We start from the raw sequence: 26,949 nt of genomic DNA on the forward strand, positions 1-26,949 counted from the left end.
ATCTTGACCTTTTATTCTTCTAGATGAAGTTTGTTCCCATTTTTTCTAGTTTTCTAAAGAAATCCTTTGGTAGTTCAGTGTATCCCTACCTAAATAAGTAAATTAATTAAGGTACTTCTTGTTGTTGAATTATTTCAGTTGTGTCTGACTCTCTGTGACCCCATTTGGGGTTTTCTTGGCAAAGATAGTGGAGTAGTTTACTATTTCCTTCTCCACCTTGTTTTACAGATAAGGAACTGAGGCAAACAAGGTTAAATGACTTACCTAGGGTCACACAGCTAGTAAGTGTCTGAGGCCATATTTGAACTCAGGTCCTCCTAACTCCAGGGCTGGTATTCTATCTGCTGTGCCACCTAGCTGCCCAATTTAGGTAGTATTGTCATTTTAAACATATTTGTATGTGTCATCCATTTGCAGTTAATATCTCTTTAATTATTTAGATCTGCCTTTATATTTATTTGAAAAGTGCTATGAAGTTGTATTCATACAGTAGAAGGGGAAGGGAATAAGCATTTATATAGTGCCTATTATGTGCCAGGCTCTGTTCGAAGAGTTTTTTACAGAAATTATCTTATTTGGTTCTTAACAACATCCCTAGGAGATAGTTGCTATTATTATTCACATTTTACAGTTGAGGAAAGGGAGGCAAAATAGAGGTTAAGTGACTTGCTCAGGGTTATAGAATATCTGAGGCTGGATTTGAATCCTGGTTGTCCTAACTGCAGGCCCAGTTCCCCCATCAGATCATGCCACCAACCTTCTCCTTTGATGTGAATCTTGGTAGGTGGACTCCTAAATGTTTTCTATATTCTCCATCTATTTAGAATGAAATTTCTCTCATCTCTTCCTGTTGGATTTTTGTTGTTGTTGAGGATTTATATAGTTTTTTAAAAATATCTTGTTATTTTGGTTTAGTTATTGTTCTAGTTATTTTTTTTAGCTGACTCGCCTGGATTCTTTGTGTAGATCATTATATCATTTGCAAAAAGTAATAATTTTGTTTCTTCTTTCCTTATGTGTGTTCCCTTAATTTCTTTTTTTGTCTTTTTGTTAGAGCTAGCATTTCTAGTGCTATGTTAAATAATGGTGTTATAATAGATAGTCTTACTTTACCCTGATGTTAGTGTAAAGGTCTCTAGTTTATTTCTGTTAAGTGTCCTACTGGTTCTTAGTTTAAGATAGATACTACTTAAAATATTAAGGATAAGTACATCTATTCCTGTGTTTTTTAGTGTTCTTAGCAGAAATGGGTGCTATCTTTTGTCAAAAGCCTTTTCTCCATCTATTGTTGTAATCATGTGATATTATTTTTTCTTATTAATATGGTCAATTATATGTATATTTTTCATAATATAGGACCAACTTTGTGTACTTGGCATTTATCCTAAGTGGTCATAATGTATAGGTTTTTTATGGGTTGGATATTTGCATGCATATATATTCTTTAGGGATATTTGTGTGTAGTTTTCTTTCTAATTTGTGGTCCTCTGGTTTAACTATCAAGAGAATATCTATATCATAAAAGGCCTTTGGGAAGGATCCTGTCTTTTCCTATTTTCATGAACAGTTTTTGTAATATTGGAATTGTTCTCTAAATGTTTAATAGAATTCACTTGTAAATCAATATGGAATTGATGTTTTCTTTCTTTGGATGTTTATTTAGTGCTCAGGTATTCTCCCCCCGCTCCCCCCCCAGTCATTTAAATATTTTTTCTCTTAATTTGAGTATTTTATAATTTTGTAGCCATTAATTTCATTTACATTATCAGTTTGGAGGCATATTATTGGGCAAAAGAATTTCTGATAATTTTCTTCATTTGTTATTCTCCTTCATTCTTATATTTATGCTGATTATTCCCATATTTATATATCTAGTCTTAGTATCTTTCCTGAGCTTTAGACTTAATGTCATCAATTGCCTTTCAGATATCTTGAATTGGATGTGCCATAGGTATATCACATTTACCATGTCCAAAATAGAACTCATAATCTTTCCACCTGAAACTGTCCCTATTCCCAATTTTCCTGTTACTGTTGAGGGCATCACCATCATCCTAGTCACCCAGGCTCACAACTTCTGCACCATCCTCAATTCCTCATTCTCACTCACCCTTCATGGCAAATCTGTTGCCAAGTCTTCCTGTTTCTATCTTCCAATCTCTCAGCTATACCTCTTCTCTCCACTCACATAGCCTGGTACCACACTGGTGTAGATCTTCATCACCTCATGCCTGGACTATTGCAATTGCCATCTGATTGGACTTCTGCCTCAAGTCTCTCCCAACTCCAATCTATTCTTGACTTAGCTACCAAAGTAATTTTCCTAAGTGGCAGGTCTGACCAGATCACCTTGCTACTCAATAAATTCCTATGGCTCTCTATTACCTCTGGGTTCACATATAAAACCACATGTTTGGCATTTAGAGCCCTTCACAACCAGTCCCTTCCTACCTTTTCAGTCTTCCTATTCTTACTACTCTATCCTGCCACTCTGATTTTGTTACTTTTCACAAATGCCACTCCGTCTCCAACTCCTTGATTTTGTACTGGCTGCATCCAAGTCTGGAATGCTCTCCTTCCTTACCTCTCTCTCCTGAATTTTCTGGCTTTCTTTAAGACTCAGTTCAGATCCCACCTTCTGTAGGAAGCCTTTCCCCCTCCATTACTCCTGGTACCTTCCCTCTAAGACTACCTTCCATATATACTGTATATCTCTTGTATGTATACAGTTATTTGTACGTTTGTCTCTTCCATCAGAATGTGAGCTTTTTGAGTGAAGGGACTGTGTTGTCTTTCTGTGCATCTCGAGCGCTTAGGACAGTGCCTGACACATAGTAAGTGCTTAATTAATGAATGCTGATTGACTGACTTTTTTCATGTTTGGTTGAGGCAATTTGGTTTTCCTTTCTATTTTTTTTTAAATCAGACTAACTAATTGTTTATTATGTTTTTTTAAAACATAGCTTCTCATTTTATCAATTAATTTTTTTCCAATTTTGTTATTCTCTTCTTTTTTTTCACAATTTTTATTTTGGCACTAAGTTGGGGCTTTTTAACTTGTTGACTTTCTTGGTTTTTAGTTCCATATTCAATTCACTGATCTTTGTATTTGTTTTTTTTATTTTTGACGAAAGCATTTAGAAACAGTTTTCCTCTCAGGACTGCTTTGGCTGCTCCTATATACTTTGGTATGTTGGCCAATTGTTTTCATTTTCTTTGATGAAATTTTCTATTGTTTTTATGATTTATTATTTGACCCATGAATTTTTTTTAGAATTAAGATATTTTGTCTTCAATTAGTTTTTTATTCTTCCTTCAAATAACTTTTTGAATATCATTTTTATTATTTTTGCTTATAGGTATTTTTATGAAGTTTTTATACTCTACTATAGGGACAATTTTTGTAAAAATGCTATGTACAACTGTGAAATGTATAGTTCTTTCTGTTTTCATTGAGTAATTGTCAGAGATCTAGCTTATCTAACTTGTTAAACTTTTTTATTCAGGTTCTTGATGTATTTCTTGTTTATCTTTTGGTTAGATTTATCCAGATCTAATTTCCCTCATTATAGTTTTACTATCTTTTTCCTTATAGTAAAATGATTAACTTTTCCTTTAAATATTTAGATGATGTTTAGCACATATGTATTAAATATTGATATTCATTGTTTATGTTGGCTTTAAGTGTAATGTAGTTTCTCTATCCCTTTTAATCTAGTCTAATTTTATTGTTGCCTTATCTGAGATTATGATTATTACTCCTGATTTTCTGAGTTCACTGATTCACTTGAAACATAATAAGGTTTGATCCAGCCCCTTTAACTTTATTTGCTATCTTTCTGTTTCAAGTGTGTGTGTGTGTGTGTGTGTGTGTGTGTGTGTGTGTTTTAAAATAAATAGTATGTTGTTAGATTTGTCTTTCTAATCTATTTTGCCCTCCTCTTTTATGGGTGAGCTCATCCTATTACATTCATCATTATGATTAATCATATGTCCTACCTAGGGGTGTCCTGAAGCCAATGGCTCATGAGAGCCAATAATTAAATTTTCAGTGTGAGGCTTTGTGCCTCAGAAATTGGTAAATGTTACAAATCAGGGCTTCTTTCTTTCTTTTTTATTGTCTATACTTAAGAAAGTGGTGGTGAATATGTTAATAATTCAGATTAAACCCGAAAAGTGTGTCACTAATGATTTTTTTTTCTTTTGGAGAGTGGTAGCTAAACATTTATCAACATGCCTTGATCCTCTCTGTCTATGCTTTCCTCTCTCTTTGATCCTGCTCTGCCTCTTTACAATGAAGAAGACAATGTTGAGAAAAAGGGAATGTGCTGAACGTTGGTGATCTATACTTTATGGAATTATTCCTGCGTTCCAATACTCTTTTTCTCATCTAGTCCCCTGACATGAGTTCTTTGTCATTCAGACTGTAAGCGTTTATTGAACATTTATTATGTTCCAGGCACTGTCCTAAGTGCTGGGGATGCACAGAAAGGTAAAAACACAGTCCCTCTCCTCAAGGAGTTTACAATCTAATGAAAAAGACAATATGCAAATATCTATGTACCTGTAGTTCTGTATACATATAAGAGATAACACAATGTAAATGGATGGTAACCAGAGGGAAGGCCCTAGCAGTAGAGGGCAGGGAAAGGCCTTCAACAGAAAGAAGGTAGGAAAGCTAGGAGACAGAGGTGAGGAGGGAAAACATTCTAGGCTTGGGTGACAGTCAGTGCAAAATCAGGGAGTTGGGAAATGGAGGGTCATACATGAGGGACAGTAAAGAGGTCAGTGTAGCTGGATCACAGAATGAGTAGAGAGGAGTAGGAAGAGCCTGATTGTGAAGCACTCTAAATGCCAAACAAATGGTTTTGTATTTGACCCTAGAGGTAACAGGGAATCACTGGGATTTTTAAAGTAGCAAAATGCCTTGGTTAGACCCACACTTTAGGGAAATTACTTTAGCCACTGAGTAGAGAATGGATTCCAGTCTGGAGAGACTTGAGGCAGAGTCCAACATTGAGCTATTGTAATAGTCTAGGCACACGAAGATTCCTTCCTTCCTTCCTTCCTTCCTTCCTTCCTTCCTTCCTTCTTTCCTTCTTCCTTCCTTCCTTCCTTCCTTCCTTCCTTCCTTCCTTCCTTCCTTCCTTCCTTCCTTCCTTCCTTCCTTCCTTTTCTTTCTTCCTTTCTTTAATCCTCTTCACATATCTCCTCCAAATATGTAGTTTGTTTTGCTTATGACTAATCCCTTCCCTCAATTTACCTTCTCTCAGTCTTCTTCTTAGCTGTCCCTGTTCCTACCTGATTCTTTCATGAGTTTAATGTATTTGTGTATACTCTGTCTGTTCAGCTCTGTGTATATTCAATCCTACTTTGTTTGGTTCACATGAAAGTGGCATTCATATGTAGCCTGCTTCCTTTAATCCTTCTGTTTGTATAGTCTTCTTGTGCATCCTGAATATATGAGATAACGCCTTTCACCTTCTCTCTCCCTCTTTCTTCCCTAGTGAATTCCTTTTTCATTCCCTTTTTTGTCTTTTTCTCTCTTAATGTCATTAAAACATAAGACTACTCCCAGCCCTTCTGAATTCTTTATTCCCTTGATATCTTTTGAATTTATTACCCTTTTAAGGACTTGCTTGTTTCTCCTTCCCCTGTTAGAATATAAACATTTTATCATTTCATGATTACTCAGATGTGTTTACCTTTTATGTTTCTCTAGACTCTTATGTTGGCATTTCAAAGTATCTGTTTAGCTTTGGTCTCTGGGTACCTGGAAGTTTTTTGTTTCTTTTCATTTCCAGGAAGGAGGGTTCTTGCCACCTAAGTAGTACTTGGCATTGTCAAAGAGTTCAGCACCAGAAACTCATATAATTTTATCAGTGGAAATGATGTTAAAGAATAAACATTAACATCTGCTTGGCTGTTGCACCCTAAGGATCATGAGACTTTTCCATGTGGCTTCTTGTCTCCCTCATTAAAATGTGAGCTCCTTGAGGGCAGGGACTGTCTTTTCTACTTATATCCTTAGTGCTTAGCACAATGTTTTGCCCATAGTATGAGATTAATAAATGCTTCATTCATCCATCCAATCGTTAAAGATCCACTTTTCCTCTCATTAGCTTAGATTCATATCTGTTGAAGCAGATTTAAAAATGACTCAAGTTCAAAGTAATTCTGCCCTTCAAAATACAGCTGTGCAATGTCTCCGAATGCTGCCCCCAGTTAGACAGCAAAACTTCTCTAATAATGGGCTGATTGGGGAGTGGAGTGAGGGGTTAGTCAGGGGGAAGATGTTGAGATTCCAGGCCTGGGCTAGGAAAAATAAGTGCTTAGCACATAGTAGGTGCTTAATAAGTATTTTTGACTATTTACTGAGTGATTATGGAGTCTCTGGAACTGTTCCATGCCCTCGTGCCATGAACAGCAGGATACCAGGAAATGTAAGGATCAGGTTAGTCAACCCTAGGTATTTATGAGAAGCAAGATTAAATTTACTCAAAACAATCTTTAATAGAAATTTTAAAATGACACAATTAGAAATGGGTGAAAGTCCCATATGACCAAAGTATAGCAAAGGGGCAAGTGTAAGAACCATCAGTTCTTTAGTTTTTTGGGTTTTTTTCTCTCTCAGTGCTCCAGCTACTAGGTCAAGTACCAAATATAAAAACAAAGTTCTATACCTTTCTACTTATCTGTTTGGAGGTCAACTTTCATGATGTGTCCTTCAGGTGCATGGTTTTGAAGATACAAATTACAAATGGTGATGACACTGGTCACTATAGCTACAGTGCTGCCTCAGGTGTCTGGAGTCTCCTGTTACCTTTTCCTCTCCCTGTTCCCTCTTCTCTCCTTCTCCTGAAAGATCCTCAGAAACTCCTATCTATTGGGAGAAATCTCACCCTCTGGATTCTTCACCTCAAATTAATCTCTTCTGAAACTAGAAAGAAACACAACTCCCAGAGTATCTGGAAGGGCCATTAAATTTATACTGAGCTTTTTTGGGTAAGTTATTCTTTGTTGTAGACTTTTAGATTTTGCCTTCTGGAATGACATTTCAAGCTTTCTTCTCCTTTATAGTCATAACTGCCAGGTCTTGTATGATTTTGACTTGGTATTGAACTCTTTCTTTTTGGCTGATTGTGGCATTTTTTATTTGAACTGAAAGCTCTGAAATTTGGCTGTGATATTCCTTGGAGTTTTCATCTGAGAGTTTCTTTTAGGAAGTAACCATTGGATTATTCCATATCATTTTTGCCATCTGGCTCTAATAGGCCTAGGGAATTTTCATTCATGATTTCTTGAAATAAGATATCTGGGCTTTTTAAACGGCCAAGGTTTTTAGGTAGTCCAATCCTTAGATTTTCTCTCCTTGACCTATTTTGTGTTAGTTATTTTTGATACCAGACATCTCCTAGGAGATACTAGGGCAGCTATGGGTATTGTAGTAGATAGACTGTCGGGCCTGGAGTCAGGAAGACTCACCTTTTTTTTTTTAAACAAAAACATTTCTATCAACAATCTTTATTATAGCAAAGAACTGCAAGCTAATGGAGTACAATCAATTGGGCTAAACAAATTATGGTATATAGATGTAATAAGATATTAATGCACAATCACAAATGACAAAAGAGATGTTTTCAGAAAAACTTGGGAAGATTTGTATGGACTGAGGCAGAGTGAAGTAAGAACTAGGAGAGTAATTTATACAATAAAAACAACATTGTAAAGACAAATCTTGAAAGACTTTAGAACTCTGATCAAGCATGGCAAAGACTGGCTACGATTCCAGAGGACCTATGATGAAGCATTCTACTCTTTTTTGATGTTTTTGGTCATCATTTAATTTAGTGGGTTTTTTTTTGCCTTTTGGTGAGGCAATCGGAGTTAAGTGGCTTGCCCAGGGTCACACAGCTAGTAAGTGTCATGTGTCTGAGGTCGGATTTGAACTCAGGTCCTCCAGATTCCGAAGCCAGAGCTCTAGCCACTTTGCCACCTAGCTGCTCCAATTTAGTGGTTCTTTTAGATAATTTTTGGCCTGAAAGTGGGAGAGCTGGGCACCTGTTTGATCTATGGTGTGACCATGGTACCATAGTATATCAAGTTACAACTTAACTTTCTCTCCCATAGCTCCTACAGCTATGCAAAGTTTTGTGGACGGGTGGGGAAGGTTGACCTAAAGGTGTCGAATGTCTCTTCTCTGTTGCCATTGGCTTGAGCCCCAAACACCTGTGTCCTTTCTATCCCTTCTCTCATTGTTAGGGATGAATTATTAGCATCCTCATTCCATTTAACCATTCACTTAAAAATTGATATTTACTTTAAAGATGTGGTATTAAAAAACGTATAAGAATTTCCCACTCACAACACCTTAGGGACATACTCTCATCAGTTCTGGGGCAAATAGGCTCAAAACTTAGTTCAGTTCCTACGTAAACATTGGTTATACCAAATTCATGTCCGATGGTAAATAACCCCTTGTCTTAGCTACCACTGGACTGAGGTCACAAAGTCATTCCCCAAAGTTACTCCTTGTTCTGTAGGCATTGATGTTGCATTGGCTCTAAAACCCAGATTCTGAAATGGCAGGATACAGGGCACCCTCTGTACTTTTTGAAGCTCATGAGGTTAAAGACTCCAATGTCCTTCACCTAAAAGAACAAATACAACAGCTACGGGCTGGGACCCTTTCATAGGGCCATATGGCCTCTCCCTTTACAGCATGGTGTTTCACCAGATGCCATGGACGAAAGAGTCATACTACCAGGAACAGAGTATACTGTCCAAAGGACTAAGGCAAGAGCAAGATGGTAGAAGTGGGTTGACTAAGGCTTTTTGAATGTCTCAGCCCACAAAGAACCTCCAGTTCATAATGTGGTGCCAAACTAGAGCCAGTTACAAAATGTCTATATATATTCCACAGTTTCTTCAAGGCAATTCTCTTCCATATCTTGTGAACAAGTTGATGGGGGCCTGAGCATGCTTCATTAGGAAGTCCATAGGCACTTATAAATGCTTTTTTAAATTAATTAAGTTGAATTAAACCAAATGAATTTTTTTCATTTCCAGTCACAAATGTCTTTGATGATCAATGTTTTTAGACATTCTTTTGATATATATTATAATTCTTAATGAGATTAGGAGTTTTAACAAAGAACAGAGATATCAATTTGCTGATCAGTGATGGGCCTTTAGCAACTTATAAATAAAGCTCATATACTATAGTATTCATACGGTACATACGTATCCCACTTATCTGGAAGTTACTTATCCAGCAGCTTCAGCTCTTTGGAAAATAGAACACAGCTGGAAACCTGAAAGTAAAATAAGGTCTCTGAGCAGCCAACATAGGTGGCTTGTTCATTTTATACACTGGAGTTCCGCCTCAGGGTGTTACTTAACAACCTATAGCCTGTTATTTTAGAAACAACACTAACAAAGTTATTTGGCTTTCCAGTTCATAGCAGCTAATAATAAGCAATATAATTCAGAAAGATTTTTATCTAAAACGGTTAAAATGAGAAGATTTTCGTTACTTAAAGAATAATACCTTAGTGTTTTAATGCTTGTAAAGTATTATTTGTGAAGCGGGGAGTGAAAATATTACTATACTCTGTATATAGATGAGGAAACTGAAGGTCAGAAAAGTTAAATGACTGGTCCGTGATCCACAACTCCTAAGCATCATAGCTGAGATTCGATCCCCTTTAGACAATTTCTCATGTGTGGAACTCCTCCTTTCCTGAGGATTTTGCACCATAGTTCAGGCTTCTTCGTAGTGCTTTAAGGAGCCCAGACATGGAAGGAGACACCTAGTCTGGCACCCTCATTTTACAGCTTGGAGACTGAAGCTCAGGGAGGTGAATTTGTCCAAGATCTCACTAATGGTGCATGGACTGATGCTGAGTGAAGTGAGCAGAACCAGGAGAACACTGTATACAGTAAGAGCAACACCGTGTGATGACCAATTTTGTCAGACCCAGCTCTTCTCAACAATGCAAGAATCTAAGGCTTACAATTATTCTAAGACAATTCCAAAAGACTTGTGATGGAAAATGCTATCCACATCCAGAGAAAGAACTACGGAGTCTGAATGCAGATCAAAGCACTTTTTTCTTTTTTTTCTTTCCTGTGTTTTTTCCTTTTTGTTCTGAGCTTTCTTTCACAGCATGACAAATGTGGAAATATACATGATCTGACTGTACATGTATAGCCTATGTCAGATTGCATGCCATCTTGGGGAGGGGGAAGGGGCAGAGGGGGGAAATTTAGAACTCAATATTATAAAGGTAAATGTTGAAAACTAATAATAAATTTTTTTTAAAAAGATCACACATAGTAATAAGCTATGAATCAGAGTTCTCTGACTTCAGAAGAACCACTTCTTTTGCCTAAACCACTTTGCTGTTTCTCATAAATAGGGCACTTGTCACCTTTAATTTGATTCTGCATTTCAGCCAATGAGGACATTTAATAAGTAATGGATACTAACAGATGATATTTTATATTTTTCCTCACATTTTAGAAGTCTCTAATATCTGGGCAAATGTGTCAGAATTTGTGGAACGGCAGCTATCCTTACGCAAGGTAGGCTTAACATTTTCATCATCTTCATGTTGCGCGCAGATAGCAATTAGCAATTTGATACAGTAGTAAAAAAAAATCATTTTCAAACTGTGGGTGGACTGGATTCATATGGATTGTTGCCATTTGTTGTTTTTTGGTCATGTCTCATTTGCTGTCCCTTATTGTTCCAGGGGGTCCAGATTCCGGGATTTGGAACCTTCACCTTTGTAAGGCAAAGACTTGACGTGGGAAATAATAAGTTTATTCTACTTCAGAGGCCTGTGTTTGTGATAGCCGAGAAGTTCGCCCAAATGCATGGACTCAAACAAAACAAAATATTTACTCCCGGTAAATCTTTCTTTCTTTTTTCTTTTCCTTTTTTTTTTTTTAGGCAGTTGGGGTTAAGTGACTTGCCCAGGGTCACAAGGCTAGTAAGTATCAAGTGTTTGGTCTGAGGCTGGATTTGAACTCAGGTTCTCCTGACTTCAGGGATGGTGCTCTACCCACTGTGCCACCTAGCTGCCTCTTGGTAAAAGTTTCTTAAGTTTAATTAAGCCTACCTCCTTAAGAGATATAGAGAAAGGAAAAAAACTTGAAAGGGCAAAATGTGATCAACATCTGCTTTATTTGTCTCCTTCAACTTGCAGATTGTAACATCACTTATTCATTTAAACAGCAAACGTTTAGTAAGCATCCGCTGGGTGTAGAGAACAGTGTATTAGGTGTACTGGGGGAGATACAAATTTTAGAGAAGACACGGTAGTTAATAGCTCTAGCTTACAGTTTGTTAGGTGATAAGACAACTATACAATTAACTATAACAACACAATGTTACAGAATAAGCGTATTAGGAAATTACCGTGCCAAATGCCATATGAGGTCAGAGGTCCTTTATTTTTTGGGTGTATCAGGGATTGGGGCCCTATGGTAAATTAATGATATTTTAAAATCTGTCCACAAATGTAAATATTAATATTGAAGATTGTAAGTATTGTCAATATTCCCACCCCCACTTACTGGAGGGGTGGGAACGGATGAGAGTATATGGTCCCCAACAGCCCCTCCTCTTGTGAATGGGTGTTGTGGATATTTCCTGGAGGGAATTATCTCTTCTACCAGGCATAACATTCCCAAAGGGCTTAACTTCAAGTAAATTACAGCAGTTACCCCTTTTCTTTTCCCCAGCTCATAGTTGCCTCTGGACTAAGCCCTTTGTTGTTTGGAAAATAGTGGTTAAAAGTTATTTCCCCTGTAAGAATCCTTCAGAAGAGCTAACGTATTTGGAGACACTTGATTTCTTCCAGATTGCAGTGTGCATAGTCCTTTAGTAATTTGTAGCTGGTAGTTTATTTCTCCTCCTACTGTGGTCAGTAAATCTTGCCTCTCTGTTCCAAGCTTTCTCAGTCATCCTTTCCAAAGTAACATTCTGCATGGTGGTTGGAGGTAAATATAAATAGAGTCAAAGGACCTGGGTTTGAATCTTGGTTCTTCTACTTTTGGAAAAGTCACTTCTCTTCCCTGGGTCAGTCTCATGTCATTAACTGCCTGGTAGGCATTTCAAAACCAGTTATCTCATAGGCATCTCCAATTCTTCATGTCCCAAGCTGAACTTATCTTTCCCTGAAAATCCACCCCTCTTCCAAGCTCCCTATTTATTTATTTACTTATTTTATTTATGATGTATCTACTATGTGCCAGGCACTGTGCTAAGTGCTGATGATACAAAAAAAGGCAAAAACAATCCCTGCTGTCAAGGAACACACAGTCTAATGGAGAAGACAATGTGCAGACACAAGCCAGGATAAGCTGGAGATAATCAACAGGGAAAGGGCACTATATTAAGGGGAACCAGGAAATGCTTCTTTTAAAAAATTTTTTATTAATTTATTTTGATTTATCAACAATCACTTCCATATTCTTTTAAGTTGAAAATTTTTCTCCCCCTTCCTTCTCCCTGCCCTCCCCAAGATGGCGCACAATCTGATATAGGCTCTATATTTACATTCCTATTAAACATATTTTCACATTAGTGAAGTTGTAAGTAAAAATTAAAACCAATAGGAGGAACCATCAGAAAGATGAAACAAAACTCAACAGAAGGTAAAAATAAGTGATAGCAATTCAACTTCCATAGTTCTTTCTTTGGTTGTGGACAGCATTTTCCACCACAAGGCCTCTGGAGATGTCTCAGATCCTTGTAATGCTGAGAAGGGCTCAGTTTAACAATATCAGTCATTGCATAATGTGGCTGTTATTGTGTACAAAGTCCTTCTGCTCACTTCCCTCAGCATCAGACCATATAAGTCTTCAGGAAATGCTTCTTATAGAAGGAGGGTCAATAGCGAAGAGGCAGAGATGGGGAGGGAGAACATTCCATGCATGGGAGGCAGCCAGTGAAAATGTCGGAAATAGGGAGACAAAGCCCTATTTTATTGTGCCAGGAACAGCAGAGAGGTCAGTGCCTCTGAATTGAAGAGTACATGGTGAGGGTTTGTCAGGGGTATTAAGGTGTAAGGCCTTAAGGAAGGAGAGGGAAAATACCGAAAGGAAGAGTTTATATTTGATCCTGAAGGGAGAAAGGGTAAAACTGGTATTTATTGAATCATAGGGAGGTGACATGGTGAGACTTGCGTTTTTATTTACAGTTTTAGTTAGGACCCTCATCATTTCTCTTGCAGATGACTACAACAGTTTCCTAATTCATCTCTCTATCTCAAATCTCTTCCCACTCTTAAGTAATCCTTCACATATCTGCCAAGTGATTTTCCTAAAGCACAGATCTTTCATGTCAGTTATGCTTGGAGAAAATATAAGCTACTCTCTTTAGCTTTAAAAGTCCTCCACAAATAGGCCCCATTCCATATTTTCAGCTTTATTGTACATTACTCCCCTTTCTGTACGCCAGACTGGCCTTCTCTTTGTTCCTCACACACAGAACTCCATCTTCCAACCCCTTGACTTTGTAATGGCTCTTCTTTATGCCTGGAATACACTCCTTCCTCACCACTGGCTCATGGAATCAAATTCTTCCTTTAAGAAATATCAAGTATCTCCTACTTCATTAAGCCTTTCTTTATCCTCACAGTTGATAGTGACCTATCTTCCCTAACTACTTTGTATTTCACTCTCTTGTATTTATTTGTATTTATTCTCTTTATATTTAATATGGATATGCTTATATATGTACTATTTGTTTTCCTATTAGATATAAGCTCATTGAAAAGTAGCGTTGCTTCATTCTTTGCATTTGTATGCCTAACAACTACCACATAGTATGTACTTAATTTAAAAGCTTTGCCTTATGATTGATTGTCCTTTCTGGCCCCATTTCCCTCATCTGTATATAGCCCCACCTCCTCAGATACCCTCCAACTTGGCACTTATAGCCATAGAGCCATACTTCTAAAACTATTTCTTATGGGCCTCTATCAGTACGTTCAACTTGAACAGACAGCCAAATGACACGGTTAGCTTAAAGTAAAAGCAAACAGCATAGCCAAAACACTAGTAGCAAAATATATCCTCCATAAACCTGAAGTTTGCTTTTTTTTAATACACAAGATATCACTAGTAAGAGTGGTCATACACATGGAGTACAATGGTATAGAAACATACATATAAGTAACATGGGCCAAAGCAACTCACAGCTCTGAAACCACAGCTACTCCCCCTAGATAGTAGCATGTTTGTGGGAGGCAGCTTTGCTGGGCTCCCTGGATCTGTTCTCTCCCACAGCTCAACTGGACTCCACAGTTAGACTTATTAGGTCTTCTGTATGCTGGGTGCAATGTTTCCTACAGGGGGAGTTGCCCTGTTTTAAGATACAATGCATTACCAATGGGAACATGTGGAAAAACCTACTTTTCTCCACTGCACTCTATAAGAGTTGCAAGGGAAAAGGTAAAAAGTAAACCCTCTTCAGAGATGAATCCTTCCTCTATAGCCTCTACTGTCAGAGATGGAGCCTTCTCAACTGATAGAACTTCTATCTCAACTAAATTGCTTGCTTTTATTAAAAGGCTTAATTTTTTTTTCAATGAACAAAAACTAGTTTTCTCTCCCTTTAACCTCCTCACCCCACTGAACAAAACAAAAATAAAATCTTTGTAATAAATATTCATAGTCAAACAAATTTCTGCATTGGGCATGTCTATATACCTTTCTGCATCCTTAGTCTACCAACTCTGTTAAGAGTTTGGTAGCATGCTTCATTACTGATCCTTTGGAATTGTGGATGGTCATTGCATTGATCAGAGTTCTTAAGTCTTTGAAAGATAGTTTATCTTTATGTTTTTTGTTATTATAAAAATTGTTCTGATTTGGCTTACTTCACACAACATCACTTAATACAAGTGTTCCCAGGTTTTTCAAAAATTATACCTTTCATAATTTCTTTGAGTGCAATAGTATTCTACTATATTCCTATACCATTATTTTTTCAATAATCCTCCAAATGATGGGTATCCCCTTAGTTCTAGTTCTTTACCACCGCAAAAGAACTGCTATAGTATTTTTGCCCATATGGGTCTTACCTTCTTCTTTAATATCTTGGGGATAAGCCTAGTAGTTGTGTTGTTGGATTAGAGAGTATGGGCTGTTGAGTAACTTTTAATTCATAGTTCCAAATTGCTTTCCAGAATGGCTATTTTGCTGTCTTCCCTAGTGTTGAAAAATGTGGTTCAGGCTTAAGAAATGAAAGAGGCCAATGTTTTGCAGATTACTAAGAAGACTTGTACACAGACACACATATGTATATATACATACACACACATACATATTCATATATGTATATGTACATTACACATATGTATATATGTTTGGGATATAAAGACAAAATGAAATATTCTTGACTAAGTGACAGATATTAGGATACTTATGTTTAAAAATTTTGCACGTATAATTCTTAGGAAGCATACTATTTAAAACTATAAAACATTTTGAATTATTAAACACAGATTAGAGAATTGTTTATGAGTATATGTGATCTATATTCTAATTTTCTCTCCCATTTATTTTTTCCCTTACTAGGTGATATCCCAGTTGTTCAGCTTAACTTCGTCATGATATCCCTGGAGGGTCCTTTTAACAGGGATGTGGTGGAAGGATGTGTGAAGGAAACGTTGCTCTTTTTATCTCGGTCCATTTCTGTCAAACAAAATGTGGAGTTTACATTCAAGGGAATAGGGGTCCTCATGATTAGAGACAGCAAAGTGAAGATGAGGTTTTATAAGGACTTCCTGTGTGCTATGGATGGAAGTGGGAATCTGGTTAAAGCTCTTTCAAATGTAAATTGGTTTCTTCCTTCTTCTAACTACCTCTCCCAAATGGTACCAGTGAATTGATGAATTATATAATGAATTCTCAATGAATTTTCTTGGAGTAGTGCACACTACTACTACCACTGTAGCATGCACTAGGCAGTAGCTCCTACTTTTCAGAAAAAGTCAAGTTGAGAGGATCATGGAATTTAGAGGTGGAAGGGACCTTAGAGGTCATCTAGTCTAATTCCCTCATTTTATAGGTGAATAAACTGAAACCCAAAGAACTTAAGTGACTTGATGAAGGTCATATGGGCAACAAATGGCAGAGCCCAGATTTGAATGCAGTCCTCTTATTCTCAATCCAGCCTTCTTGGCATTGCTGTTACAAAGGGCTCCTTTAGTGAGAACTTCCTTAAGGCTGTCCAATAGGTCTTTGCTTTATTAATTACTTAGTGGAGAGACTTATGGGGCAGGTAGCTTTTGTTTAGGAACATAAAATTTGGAATTTGAAGTGACCAGTTTAGGCTTCTTATTTTGTAGATGAGGAAACTGAAGTTAAGGAGATTTGGTCATTGTCACATAAGTAACAAAAGTGGCAGAGCAAAGATCCAAACGCAAATTTCCAAGCTCCTACCTCAGTGCTTTTTTTCTTCCCACTATACCCACGAGCCGTTGCCAACTGAAGATAAATCATAAATGAGGGAAAACCATACCTCATAGGATGATGTGAGTCAGGCCATTAGAGTTCAACTTCCTTATTTTCCGAGTGATGAAACTGAGACCCAGAGAAGTTCATTGGCTTAACCAAGGTTGTATGTGTACCAAGAATAAGGATCAGTGATATTGCTGGCTCTATCATAACCTAGGTTAGACACCTTGGGCAAGTTTACTTCTCTCTAGGCCTCAGATTTTCTCACTTGGCAAATTTGGGGTTTGGACCATAAAATCTCAAAAGTCCCTTCTGGCTCTAACATTTGATTATTAAGTCTAATGTAACATTAGACTGACATTTTTATTGATGATGTGGAAAAAGGCATAGATAACTTGCTCATCATATTTAAAAAGGCTACAAAACTAGAAGAAATAATGATTCCATTGGAGGACAGTCAGGATCCAAAAGGAACTTGACATGTTAGAACAGGGGTTCTACAGCAAGTGTTCATGACCCCTTGAGTTAGTCTGGTGAGTAATAGACATCTCAAAAGAATATTTTTAAATGCACCAGAAAGCTGATGAACTCTTGGACCTTGCTGCTGCTTAATATAGCAAGGGCTGGGGGCAGCTAGGTGCTGCAGTGGATAATCAAGTACCAGCCCTGAAGTCAGGAGGACCTGAGTTCAAATGCAGCCTCAGGCACTTGATACTTAACCAGCTGTGTGACACTGGGCAAATTACTTAACCCCATTGCCTAGCGAGAAAGAAAACAAACAAATAAAAAAACAAAAACGGAAAACAAAAAATATAGCAAGGACTGCATTAAGAGATTCCTCAATTAGGGAGGTAGTAGTCCCCTTTCTTCAGAACTCATCAGGAGCATTCCGCTTGTTTATGGGCGCCATAGTTTAAGAAGTATATTGGTAAGTTGGAGACTGTCTAGAGGGGGGTGACCAGGATGGTGAAGGGCCTTGAATCCCTATCATATAAGAATCAGTTGAAAAAACTGAGAATGTTTAACTGGAAAAAAGACTGAGGGAACAATGGAATAACTGTCTTCTAGTATTTCAATGGATGTCACGAAAGGGGATTAGAATGAAAATTTTTTTTTTAAATTGTAAGAGATTGTAAAAATTTGGCAGCTAGGCATGATTCAGTGACCTTTGTCTTTTAGTCTATTCTGCACCTCCTATGGCTACTGACTTCTATTAGACTGTTAAAAAAAACCCAAAACCTCAATCTTTATTTTTGGGGGCAAAGATAAGCACTTTTTAACTTTTCACTGTCATTGCCACAGAGGCCTGGGACGACGGACTCAGTGATGTCCAACAGAGAGGGCACCGCACAGCGTCCTTGTAGTGTGTACACTTTCCCAAGGTGAGTACACATCTCTAGTTCACACACACACACACACACACACACACACAGAAACATCTACTCTACCTGTGTTGACTCCTTTGTTTTGATGTCAGGGAGATTGCTTCGACTGACTGGGCTCTAACTCACCCTTATTATTCCCTTCCCAGCCCTAAAACCAAACTCCATCCAGTCCAGCTCAGATCTTTCCTGAGACTTGAACCTCAATATTGGCTGAGGAAGTTGAGGCTATAGCTGGTCTACAGCGATCAAGGAGAGAAGGGATAGTGAGAGTGGTTATGAGGATCAAATGAAAAAATGTATGTCAAGTGCTTTGCAAACCTTCAAACACAATATTAGCTTTGGTTGTTATTGTCTTAGATTAAGAGAGGTACAATGTCTAGGTGATAGTCTCATTCTACTCTGTCCTAGGAGACACTAACTCACCATTTAAGGAAGGCAAACTAGAGAACTCATTGATAAGCTAAAAAACTTTCCAAAGGAAAGTAACCAAGATGGTGAATGGCCTAGAGACCATGTCATAAGAGAATAGGTTGGAGGAACTGGATATATCTGCCAGGGGTGGGGAGCAGCCTCGAGGCCACATGTGGCCCTCTAGGTCCTCACGTTCAGCCCTTTAACTGAATCCAAACTTCACAGAACAAATCCCCTTAATAAAAGGATTTGTTCTGTAAAACTTGGACTCAGTGAAAAGGTTACACTTAAGGACCTAGAAGGCCACAAGTGGCCTCGAGGCTGCAGGTCCCCCACCCCTGAGTCTTGACCCTCTACAGGAGGGCAACTGAGATAGTGATGGCCTCAAGAAGCTAGTGGACTTAGAAATGGACTTGTCAATCCACCAAAGAATGCTAATGTCATGTGTCAGTACATATGTATTCTTCTTAGTGATGCTGGCCCCAGGCCTCCCTGGGGGATGCCCCCTCCCCCAACATCCCCTGATCCAAAGGTAAGTCAATTGCTGTAGTCACTACTATCCTTCCACAGGCCCCCTGACTTAAGACTTTGTGCATGTATGCATGGGTGTGTGTGTGTGTGTGTGTGTGTGTATACATTTCTATGCAGGTGTGATATGGTGGGGAAGAGAGGGCGTAGTTTCTAACAGTGTTCTTTCTAGAAGGCTATGTATTCTTTTCCTAAAGCTACCTAGCAATCACCCATTTCCACAGTGTTCTTGTAGTTTCCAGTTATGTACCAAAAATGAAATAGAAAACAGGAACAGGAAAATGGAAACTCCAAATGAAAAGTTTAAAAAAAAAGAAAAGAAAAAATAGCGTCTGTTTTGTGTAATAATAGTGTGTGTGACAGTAGAGCCACGCCAGTCATGGAAGGCAGCATACTGTGCCAGGAGACAGAAAGTGAAATTTAGTCCTAGTCCTACTCTCTGTTTTATCACAAACTAGCCATTTATTTGACTTCCTTAGGACTCAGTTTCCCCATCTGTAAAATGAGGGGTTGGACTAGATGATCTCAAAGGTCCCTTTTGTGTTCTAATGTTGTTAATTCTGAGCTTTCATCCATCTTTGTGTGCTGTGTTCTAACATTCTGTATTAAAAGCATCTTTCCAGTTCTATATCCTTTGTTTTATGTTCTAATATCCTATATTCTAAGGTCCCTTCCAGCTCTGCCTCCAGTGTTCCAAGATTCTGTTTTCTAAGCTTCCTTCTAGCTCTAACATTCGATGTTTGTGGTCTACCATTCTTTGTTTTAACGTCTCTTCTAGCTCTAACATTGTCTATGATATGCTAACATTTTATGTTCTAAAGTCTCTTCCAGCTCTGATATTCTGTGCTTCCTGATGTAGCCTCATGGATCAGGTGGATATTTACAAGAGCAACAGTACTCAACCTTTCTAATGACACTATTTTTAGTTTAAATTCTTACCTATCTGAGCAGTTTACAAGAGGTAAGGGGGCACACAGCCCTGTTTCAGGGCTCTTCATAGTAGATGGGTATATCTTTGGCTTACCTCTAGGATTGAGTCCAAGGATCCAGAAACCAAACCAGCTATAGAAACCATTGAAGAATTGAAACGAGTGGCCCTCTGGAGTCCAAGAACAAAGACCAGGGAGAAAAAGAAGAGGTCAGAGGTACAGGAATGATGTCTGTGTGCGTTCTGCTATGCCTTATCACTTGATAATGAACGATGTTGCTGAGCGACTCTTGTATCTGCCGCAAATTAATTTTAACACAGAATTCTGATAGGTCATTTCCTCCCTTCTCTCCAATGGGAACCTCTTTCTTTTACTTTCCTCCAGAAAGTAACCTCTTGTCATATTCTTAGTCCCTTTTCAGGTCAAATGATTAAGAGGGAGAGAGAATCGTAACAAAGCCATCTCGTCTGTCTTTATAGCTGAGCTGAGCACCCCTTCCTTTCCATGAAGAATTTCTGGTTCAGAGGTCAAGGGACACAGTAAGAGGGCAGAGGTTGTGTCAGAAGTGACAAAGGGCTAGCAAGATGACTGTGGAAAGAGGCTGTTTTTAAGAAGTATGTGAGGCAGTTTGATCTTACAGGAGAGAACTTTATAGCATCATAGGATGTCCAAGTAGTGTAACAACTGTGGAAGTTTTAAAAAGAGAATTGTCACTCCAACGGGACCATGGTTTGAACACCTGGCTCCACAAGGAGATCCTCCCACACCTAAAACTGAGGACAAATAACATAAAGCAGAAATAAACACCCCTAGGCAATTTCTTGGGTAAAAGAGGGAGAGCAGAGGAAGGGAGCATAGTACGCCTTCGGGCACAGCATCCAGGAGCACAGCTGAAACCATGGCAGAAAATCTTAGTTGCCCTGTTTTTAAAGACACAGGCAGCCAATCAGAGAAGGCTGCCCCACCCACGTGGTAGAGATGCATTGTTGGCCTCCATGTTAGCCAAATGAGGCATAGCCCTGCCTCACTTAAATCCAATTCTCTTGCAAGTCATGACATCACCTTCCTGGTGTCATGGTCTTCTTCCAGAAGGAAGGGCAAACAATAACAACAATGTAGCTGGATGAGGCATGCCCAAAAGCCTGGTTACAGTAGGGAGGACCTCAGGATATGATAGCTGAAAAGGACCTCAGAGCATAGAACACTAGGTTGTGAACATGGAATGTTAGAACTGGCCCTAGAACATAGAATGTTAGATCTGGAAAAAACTTTAGAAGAGAAAATGTTAGCAGACAACATGTTAGAACTGGAAGGAACCTTACAGCATAGAATAGAGCTGGAGGAAACTTTTACAGTCTTTCAGTCCAAGGGTTCTTAATGTTTTGTTGTTGTTATGGACCTCTTGGACAGTCTAGTGACAGCTAAGGGCCCCTTTTCAGAATAATGGTTTAAATGCATGAAATAAAATATATAGGATTGCAAAGGAAACTAATTATATTGAAAAACAGTTATCAAAATACATTAAAAAATTCACTAGACCCTGGGTTAAGAACACCTGTCTGCTTTAGTCCACCCCTCTTATTTACAGATTAGAGATTAGAAGGAGAGATCCAAAGAGATTGAATAGCTTGTTTAAGGCCACATAGCTGGTTAGTGGTAGAGCTAAATCTAAAACCAAGGTCTCTTCGATAATAGGCTCATTTCTCTTTGGACTACATCATAATGTACTTTTTTTTTTTACCTTTTTGGTGAGGCAATCAGGATTGAGTGACTTGCCCAGGGTCACACAGCTAGTAAGTGTCATGTATCTGAGGCAAGATCGGGACTCTAAGGCTGGAGCTGTATCTACTGTGCCACTTAGCTGCTCCATAACGTACTTATGACTCTAGAAACCCTATGCAATTAACAAATGAATACACACATATATAGCAAATATATACATATACACACATGTATATGTGTGTTTATATGTATGTATGGGAGGCAGCTTAGAACAGTGGAAAGGGTAATGGATTCATCTTTAAAAGGACGGGGTTGGACCAGATCAAGGATTCTTCAACTTTTTCCACTGGAGACCCCTTTTGGTGTTTCAGCAGCATTCGTTGGTGTTGTTTGGCTTGAGGGTATGCTCATGCTGTATGTTCAGAGCCAGGGCTGCAGTGAAGTCACACAGTGCAACATGGGCGAGCGCTACCAGAAACACCTCAGAGTCATGGCCTGCTTGATTTCTAATTATTTTTTGGTTGTTGTGTGTTCAGGTCATGACCCACAGTTTAACAAGTGCTGGACCAGCTGACCTCTGAGATATCTCCCAGCTCTGAATCTAGGAGCTTATGGTCATCCACATATTTGAACCAGATATGAAGAGATGTGTGTACATACGTACACACATGTACACAGCAAACATACAATATACATGCATGTTCACATTATATATATATATATGTATGTATAACATTACTAGAACATTGATTTCTCTCTTCTGTAGTAGGTATATCAAACAGGCCAAAAATATTTGTACATCACTCTTCTTCTTCCTTAGAGCACATTCAAATAAATGTTGAGCTCTTTAGATTCTAGCTCTGCAATGAAATTTAATGATTTACATAGTTTTGCTAAGTTATGAATTGTAAGTGTAGTACCTGTGTGTATGTATATAGACACAGACTCATATAAGCTCAGGCCCAGGGCTGGCCCTTGGCAAAATTGCTAAGTGGACAGAGTAATCGCCATGTAGATCTAAGTTGTCTTTGGCTTCCTCCTTCTCATGTTGGTTCTACCTTTTCTGCTTCCTGTCCCAACATCTAGAAACCTATAAACTTCTCCCTGCTTCCACTGGGCTATCCATGATATCCATCCCCACTACCCCGTACTGGCATACCCAATTCTGCTCTCCTCATTTACTTGGATGCTTACCCTTGCCTCTCCTAACCTCCCACCCATTGTCAAAACCAACAATACCCTGGCCCCTTCACCTGTAGTCTTCCTGCATCACTGGCTATAATAATACTAAGGCATGCTATGATGTTAAAGGATGATAATAATTTAGTAGATTGCTTGCCTTGAGTTTAAATATTTGCTTTTTAACCTAAATTTTCTAGAACTTCAATGCCTTAATTCACTCAAAAGAGTATTCTATGGATGAGTTAGATGACCTCGAAGATCCTTTTCAGCTCTTAGATTCTGTGATTATATAGTTGAAAATTTTAGGCAGAATAATTGGGTACATAGGGAAATTTATTTTTGCTCTTTAGGTAGGTCCTGTCTGCCATAACTGGGCCTTTCACTCCCTGCCCTCCCTCCCTCTTTGCGTTTATGAATGTTTTTCTCATCTCTGAAACAGTAGTAAAGAAATGCTTTTTAGAAAATGTAAGAACTACAATTTTGGTTTTTCAGGAAGAGGATGAGAAGTGTTTCAATTTCATGATTCATTTGTCAGCATTCTACCTAAGTTGCTTTTAAAATTAAACTTTGTTCTCAGGTCAGGTAATATTAATGTAAGATTTAAAACTCCCTTCATCAGCTATATTTTCTTCTTAACTCTAACTAGATGGATGCATAGCAACTGTAATCACTGTAGCGAATCTGCCTCTGTATTGGATGAAGAAGGCACTACTTTTATCAACTCACACCCTGGCTCAGAAACCTTCCACGGCTTCCCATTGCCTTGACAACAACCATGCAACAAAGATTCATGGGGATAAAGTTCAAACCTTTGTGTTGTTGAGTCGTTTTTCAGTTGTGTCCCACTCTTCGTGACCCTTTTGAGGTTTTCTGGGCTAAGATAATTGCCTGGTTTGCCATTCCTTCTCTAGTCTTCCTCCTTCTAGGCCTGGCACTTTATCCATTTTACTACTTAGTCACCCCGAAACCTCCTTCCTTAGCTCTCTGTAATCCCCAGCTCCTACTGCTTCCCTTATAGAAAATTTCCACTTTAGTCAAACTTATCCACTCATTTATATCATCATGGGTTGTGCTTTTTCTCACATTACTTTGATTAAATTCATTTTTATTTTTATTTTAGGTTCATATTCTCTTCCTCCCACCTCCTTCTTCCCCTCACCTCTCCTCCTCCCCTAAGAAAGTAAGGAAAACAAAGCCTGTTATATAGATATATAGTCAAGAAAAACAAATTCCCACCTCCTCATCTTGTTTCCTGCCAAATATGCCTTAATTTGCACTCCTGAGTCCCTCACCTCTCTTTCTGGAAGTGAGTAGTAGCTTGCTTTATCATGAGTCTTATGGAATTGTGACTGGTCATTGTGCCCACACCATGGAATTGTGCCCACTTCCTGGAATGTATCCCTTCCTTGCCATGCACTGACTCACAACCCACTTTTCCTTCAAGGTCCAATCCTACCTCCTCCAGGAAGCAATCTTTTCCTCCTCTGCATTCAAATCACTTAATATCTGTATCACTCACTTGGCAGCCATATCTTCTTTTGTTAGGGCAACTAAGTGGTGCATAGAGCACCAGACCGGGAGTCAGGAAGACCTGAGTTCAAGTCCAGCCTCAGATACTTACAAGCTATGTTACACTAGGCAAGTCACTTAAACCTGTTTGATTCAGTTTCCTCATCTGTAGGATGAGAAAGGAGAAGGAAATGGCAAACCACTCCAGTATCTTTGCCATCAGAACTCCAAATGGGGTCATGAAGAGTTGGATACAACTGAACAACAAAGACAAATTTTCTTTTGCAGCTTTGATCCATTACTATTATTTAACTTATCATATATTCGTGTCTTATATCACCAACTAGAATATAAGCTCTTTGAGGGCAGCACTGTCTTGTATATCTTTGAATTTCCTCCAGTGCTTTCAGTGTAATAGGCACACAGTAAATATTTGCTGATTGACTATGATGGGTAAAAAAGAACAATTTAAGATGATGAGAGTGTTATCCAGCCTCAGAATCTAGCATTCCACAAATTATGGAGTTATTTTTTACTTATGCAAGTGTGAGGGGAAAATTAATAATTAAAATGCCTTTTAAAATCTACTTCAGGGACTTCTACTTCCTTTTATTCTTCATTTTACAGAGAGCATTTTAGCCAAGAGGCTCCGGGCTAGGCAAGCCATCTCTCCAGTCAAAGTGACAGGAATCAACTTGATAGACAGGGTGGAGAAGAACAATCAGCTGAAGCCAGCTCCTGAAAGGTGAGTCATTCCCTAAGAGTCCTAAAGGGTTTTTTTTTTAAACTGGCATTTCCTTAGTACACTTAAAGAACGAGTCATTTAAAAAAAATTTAACATTTCACTTGGCAGTTAGTAAGGTTAGGAGCATAATCTGTTGACAGCAACTGAGGCTTAGCTTTTGTTTTGTGACCTAATTTCATATTTGGACCACATTACACTTTAGTCCTCCTTCATGAGTATTTTTACTAAGGATAATATTTATAATGGTCATGACTCCTTGTTGTGATGCTAGGTCATGGGATCTCACTTCCTAACTTGGTCCAGGACTTCTGGACAGGGTGATATAAATAAAAGGACACCATTCTAAGGTAGAAAGAGCACCATGCTCAGTAGGGAGACAGAAATTAGATGTGTGACCTGACCTGGACAGTTCATTTAATTCTACAGGTTTCTGTTTTTGTTGATATAAAATGGTTATACTTCTTGAATTCTACCTTAGACAGCAGTTTGAGATAGTGTATTTAGAGTACTATGTAAAAAGCGAAGTCCTGTATATGAAGTTGTTATTATTTTCTGAGAGTTCAGGGTAGTACATTAATCAAACATTATTGACCATCAGCTACATGCCATCATCTATGTAGTTGCCATGAGTAGCTGTGTGATTGATATCTGCTTTACGAATCGTCTGTGGTGCTGATGGTGCACTAATGATGGACCCCTAAAAGGCCCTGGACTTTTCCACAGGCTCTTGTCACTGGCATTCTCCAGAGGCATCTGGCCCATCCCAGTCAATAATCCTTGAAACTGTGCTTTCATTGTGGCCCTTTGACCCAACCCAGCCTTTCATTGTTTGCCCCTGGCCCACCCCAGGCTCCTTACCACTCTTTAATCCCATCTAAATTTTCTCACAGTCTTTCTGTATAAAAATATCAATCATACCCCCATTAAATTGTGCAGATTCTTAGAATCTGGCCTCCTTGTATTGGCATCACAAATACTGCAGACTCACTATTAATCTCCCCCACCCAATTGGTGTTATAATAAACTTGGTACTTGGACTGAAAGAAGGGTAGTTGAATTCTTTTGAGGAAGACCCGTTCTGGGCGCTTGTATTTTGGGATTCCTAGCACCGCTAGATTGCATCAGTACACTTTTAGTTATAGGCTGACTCTTCTCTGTTGTCAGAAATAATTAAACATGGAAGCAGGTGGAAGCCACTATGGTTTCGTGAGTGAAGTAGTGACATGATACTATCTGTGTTTCAGGAATGTCATTGTAAGTTGTTTGGAGGATGAAGTGGAGAAAGGAAAGATTTGAGAGAGATCAATTAGAAGGTTATATATTGCAATAATCCAGGCTAATGGCAAAAAAGATCTGAACTAGGTTAGTGGTCATTAAGATAGGTGTGAGAGGTTGAATGAGCAAGGATGGAAACCAAATAATTCTGGGGGTTGAAGGAGAAGTGAAGAATTGAGGATGACTCTGTTTCAGAACCTGAAAGGCTGGTGTGGTACCTTTGACAAAAATAGGAAAGTTAGAAGAAGAGTGAGTTTTTCTGGGAAAGAATAATGAGTTTTGTTTTGTATATGCTAAGTGTGAGATCCCAAAAGGACATTCAGTTTGAGAAATCCAAAAGGCCACTGGAGTTGTGCTAGCTCAGGAGAGAAACTAGTCTCAGATAAATAGATCTGGAAGTCATCTGCCTATAAATGATAGTTGCACCCATCAAAGCTGAAAAGATGACTGAAAGAGAGATTCTAGATAGAAGAAAGAAGAGAACCCAGGACAAAACCTCAAGGTATACTCAAACGTAGAGGGTAGACATGAGTGATTTAGCAAAGAAAGCTGAAAAGCAGTAGCTAGAAAGGGAGGAGGAGAATCCAGAGAGAACAGTCTTATGAAAAGCCAGAGAGGATAGGAGTATCCAGGAAGAGAGGCTGATCAACAGTGTCAAGTGCTGCATACAGAGTAAGAAGGATGGCTGACAAAAAGCCACTGGATTTGGTCATTCTTTTTGGTTCATTGGTAACTTTGAAGAATTCTCAATTGAGCGTTAAGGTCAGAAGCTAGACCGCAAAAGGTC

At 38.5% G+C, this 26,949-nt stretch overlaps 1 protein-coding gene across 1 annotated transcript in view; it reads left to right on the forward strand.

The window, feature by feature from the left end:
• The window catches only part of CCDC81 (coiled-coil domain containing 81), a 74,977-nt gene that overhangs the window by 14,317 nt on the left and 33,711 nt on the right, over nucleotides 1-26,949 (forward strand). Inside the window, 7 exon segments of the mRNA XM_020993819.2 lie at nucleotides 10,526-10,587; nucleotides 10,758-10,914; nucleotides 15,595-15,851; nucleotides 17,779-17,858; nucleotides 19,831-19,880; nucleotides 19,883-19,945; nucleotides 24,770-24,887. Of these exon segments, the coding sequence (XP_020849478.1) occupies nucleotides 10,526-10,587; nucleotides 10,758-10,914; nucleotides 15,595-15,851; nucleotides 17,779-17,858; nucleotides 19,831-19,880; nucleotides 19,883-19,945; nucleotides 24,770-24,887 (787 nt within the window).

Source organism: Phascolarctos cinereus, unplaced genomic scaffold (genome assembly GCF_003287225.1).
Source record: "Phascolarctos cinereus isolate Bilbo 61053 unplaced genomic scaffold, phaCin_HiC Scaffold_726;HRSCAF=1367, whole genome shotgun sequence".
In the NCBI taxonomy this organism is placed as follows: Eukaryota; Metazoa; Chordata; class Mammalia; order Diprotodontia; family Phascolarctidae; genus Phascolarctos; species Phascolarctos cinereus.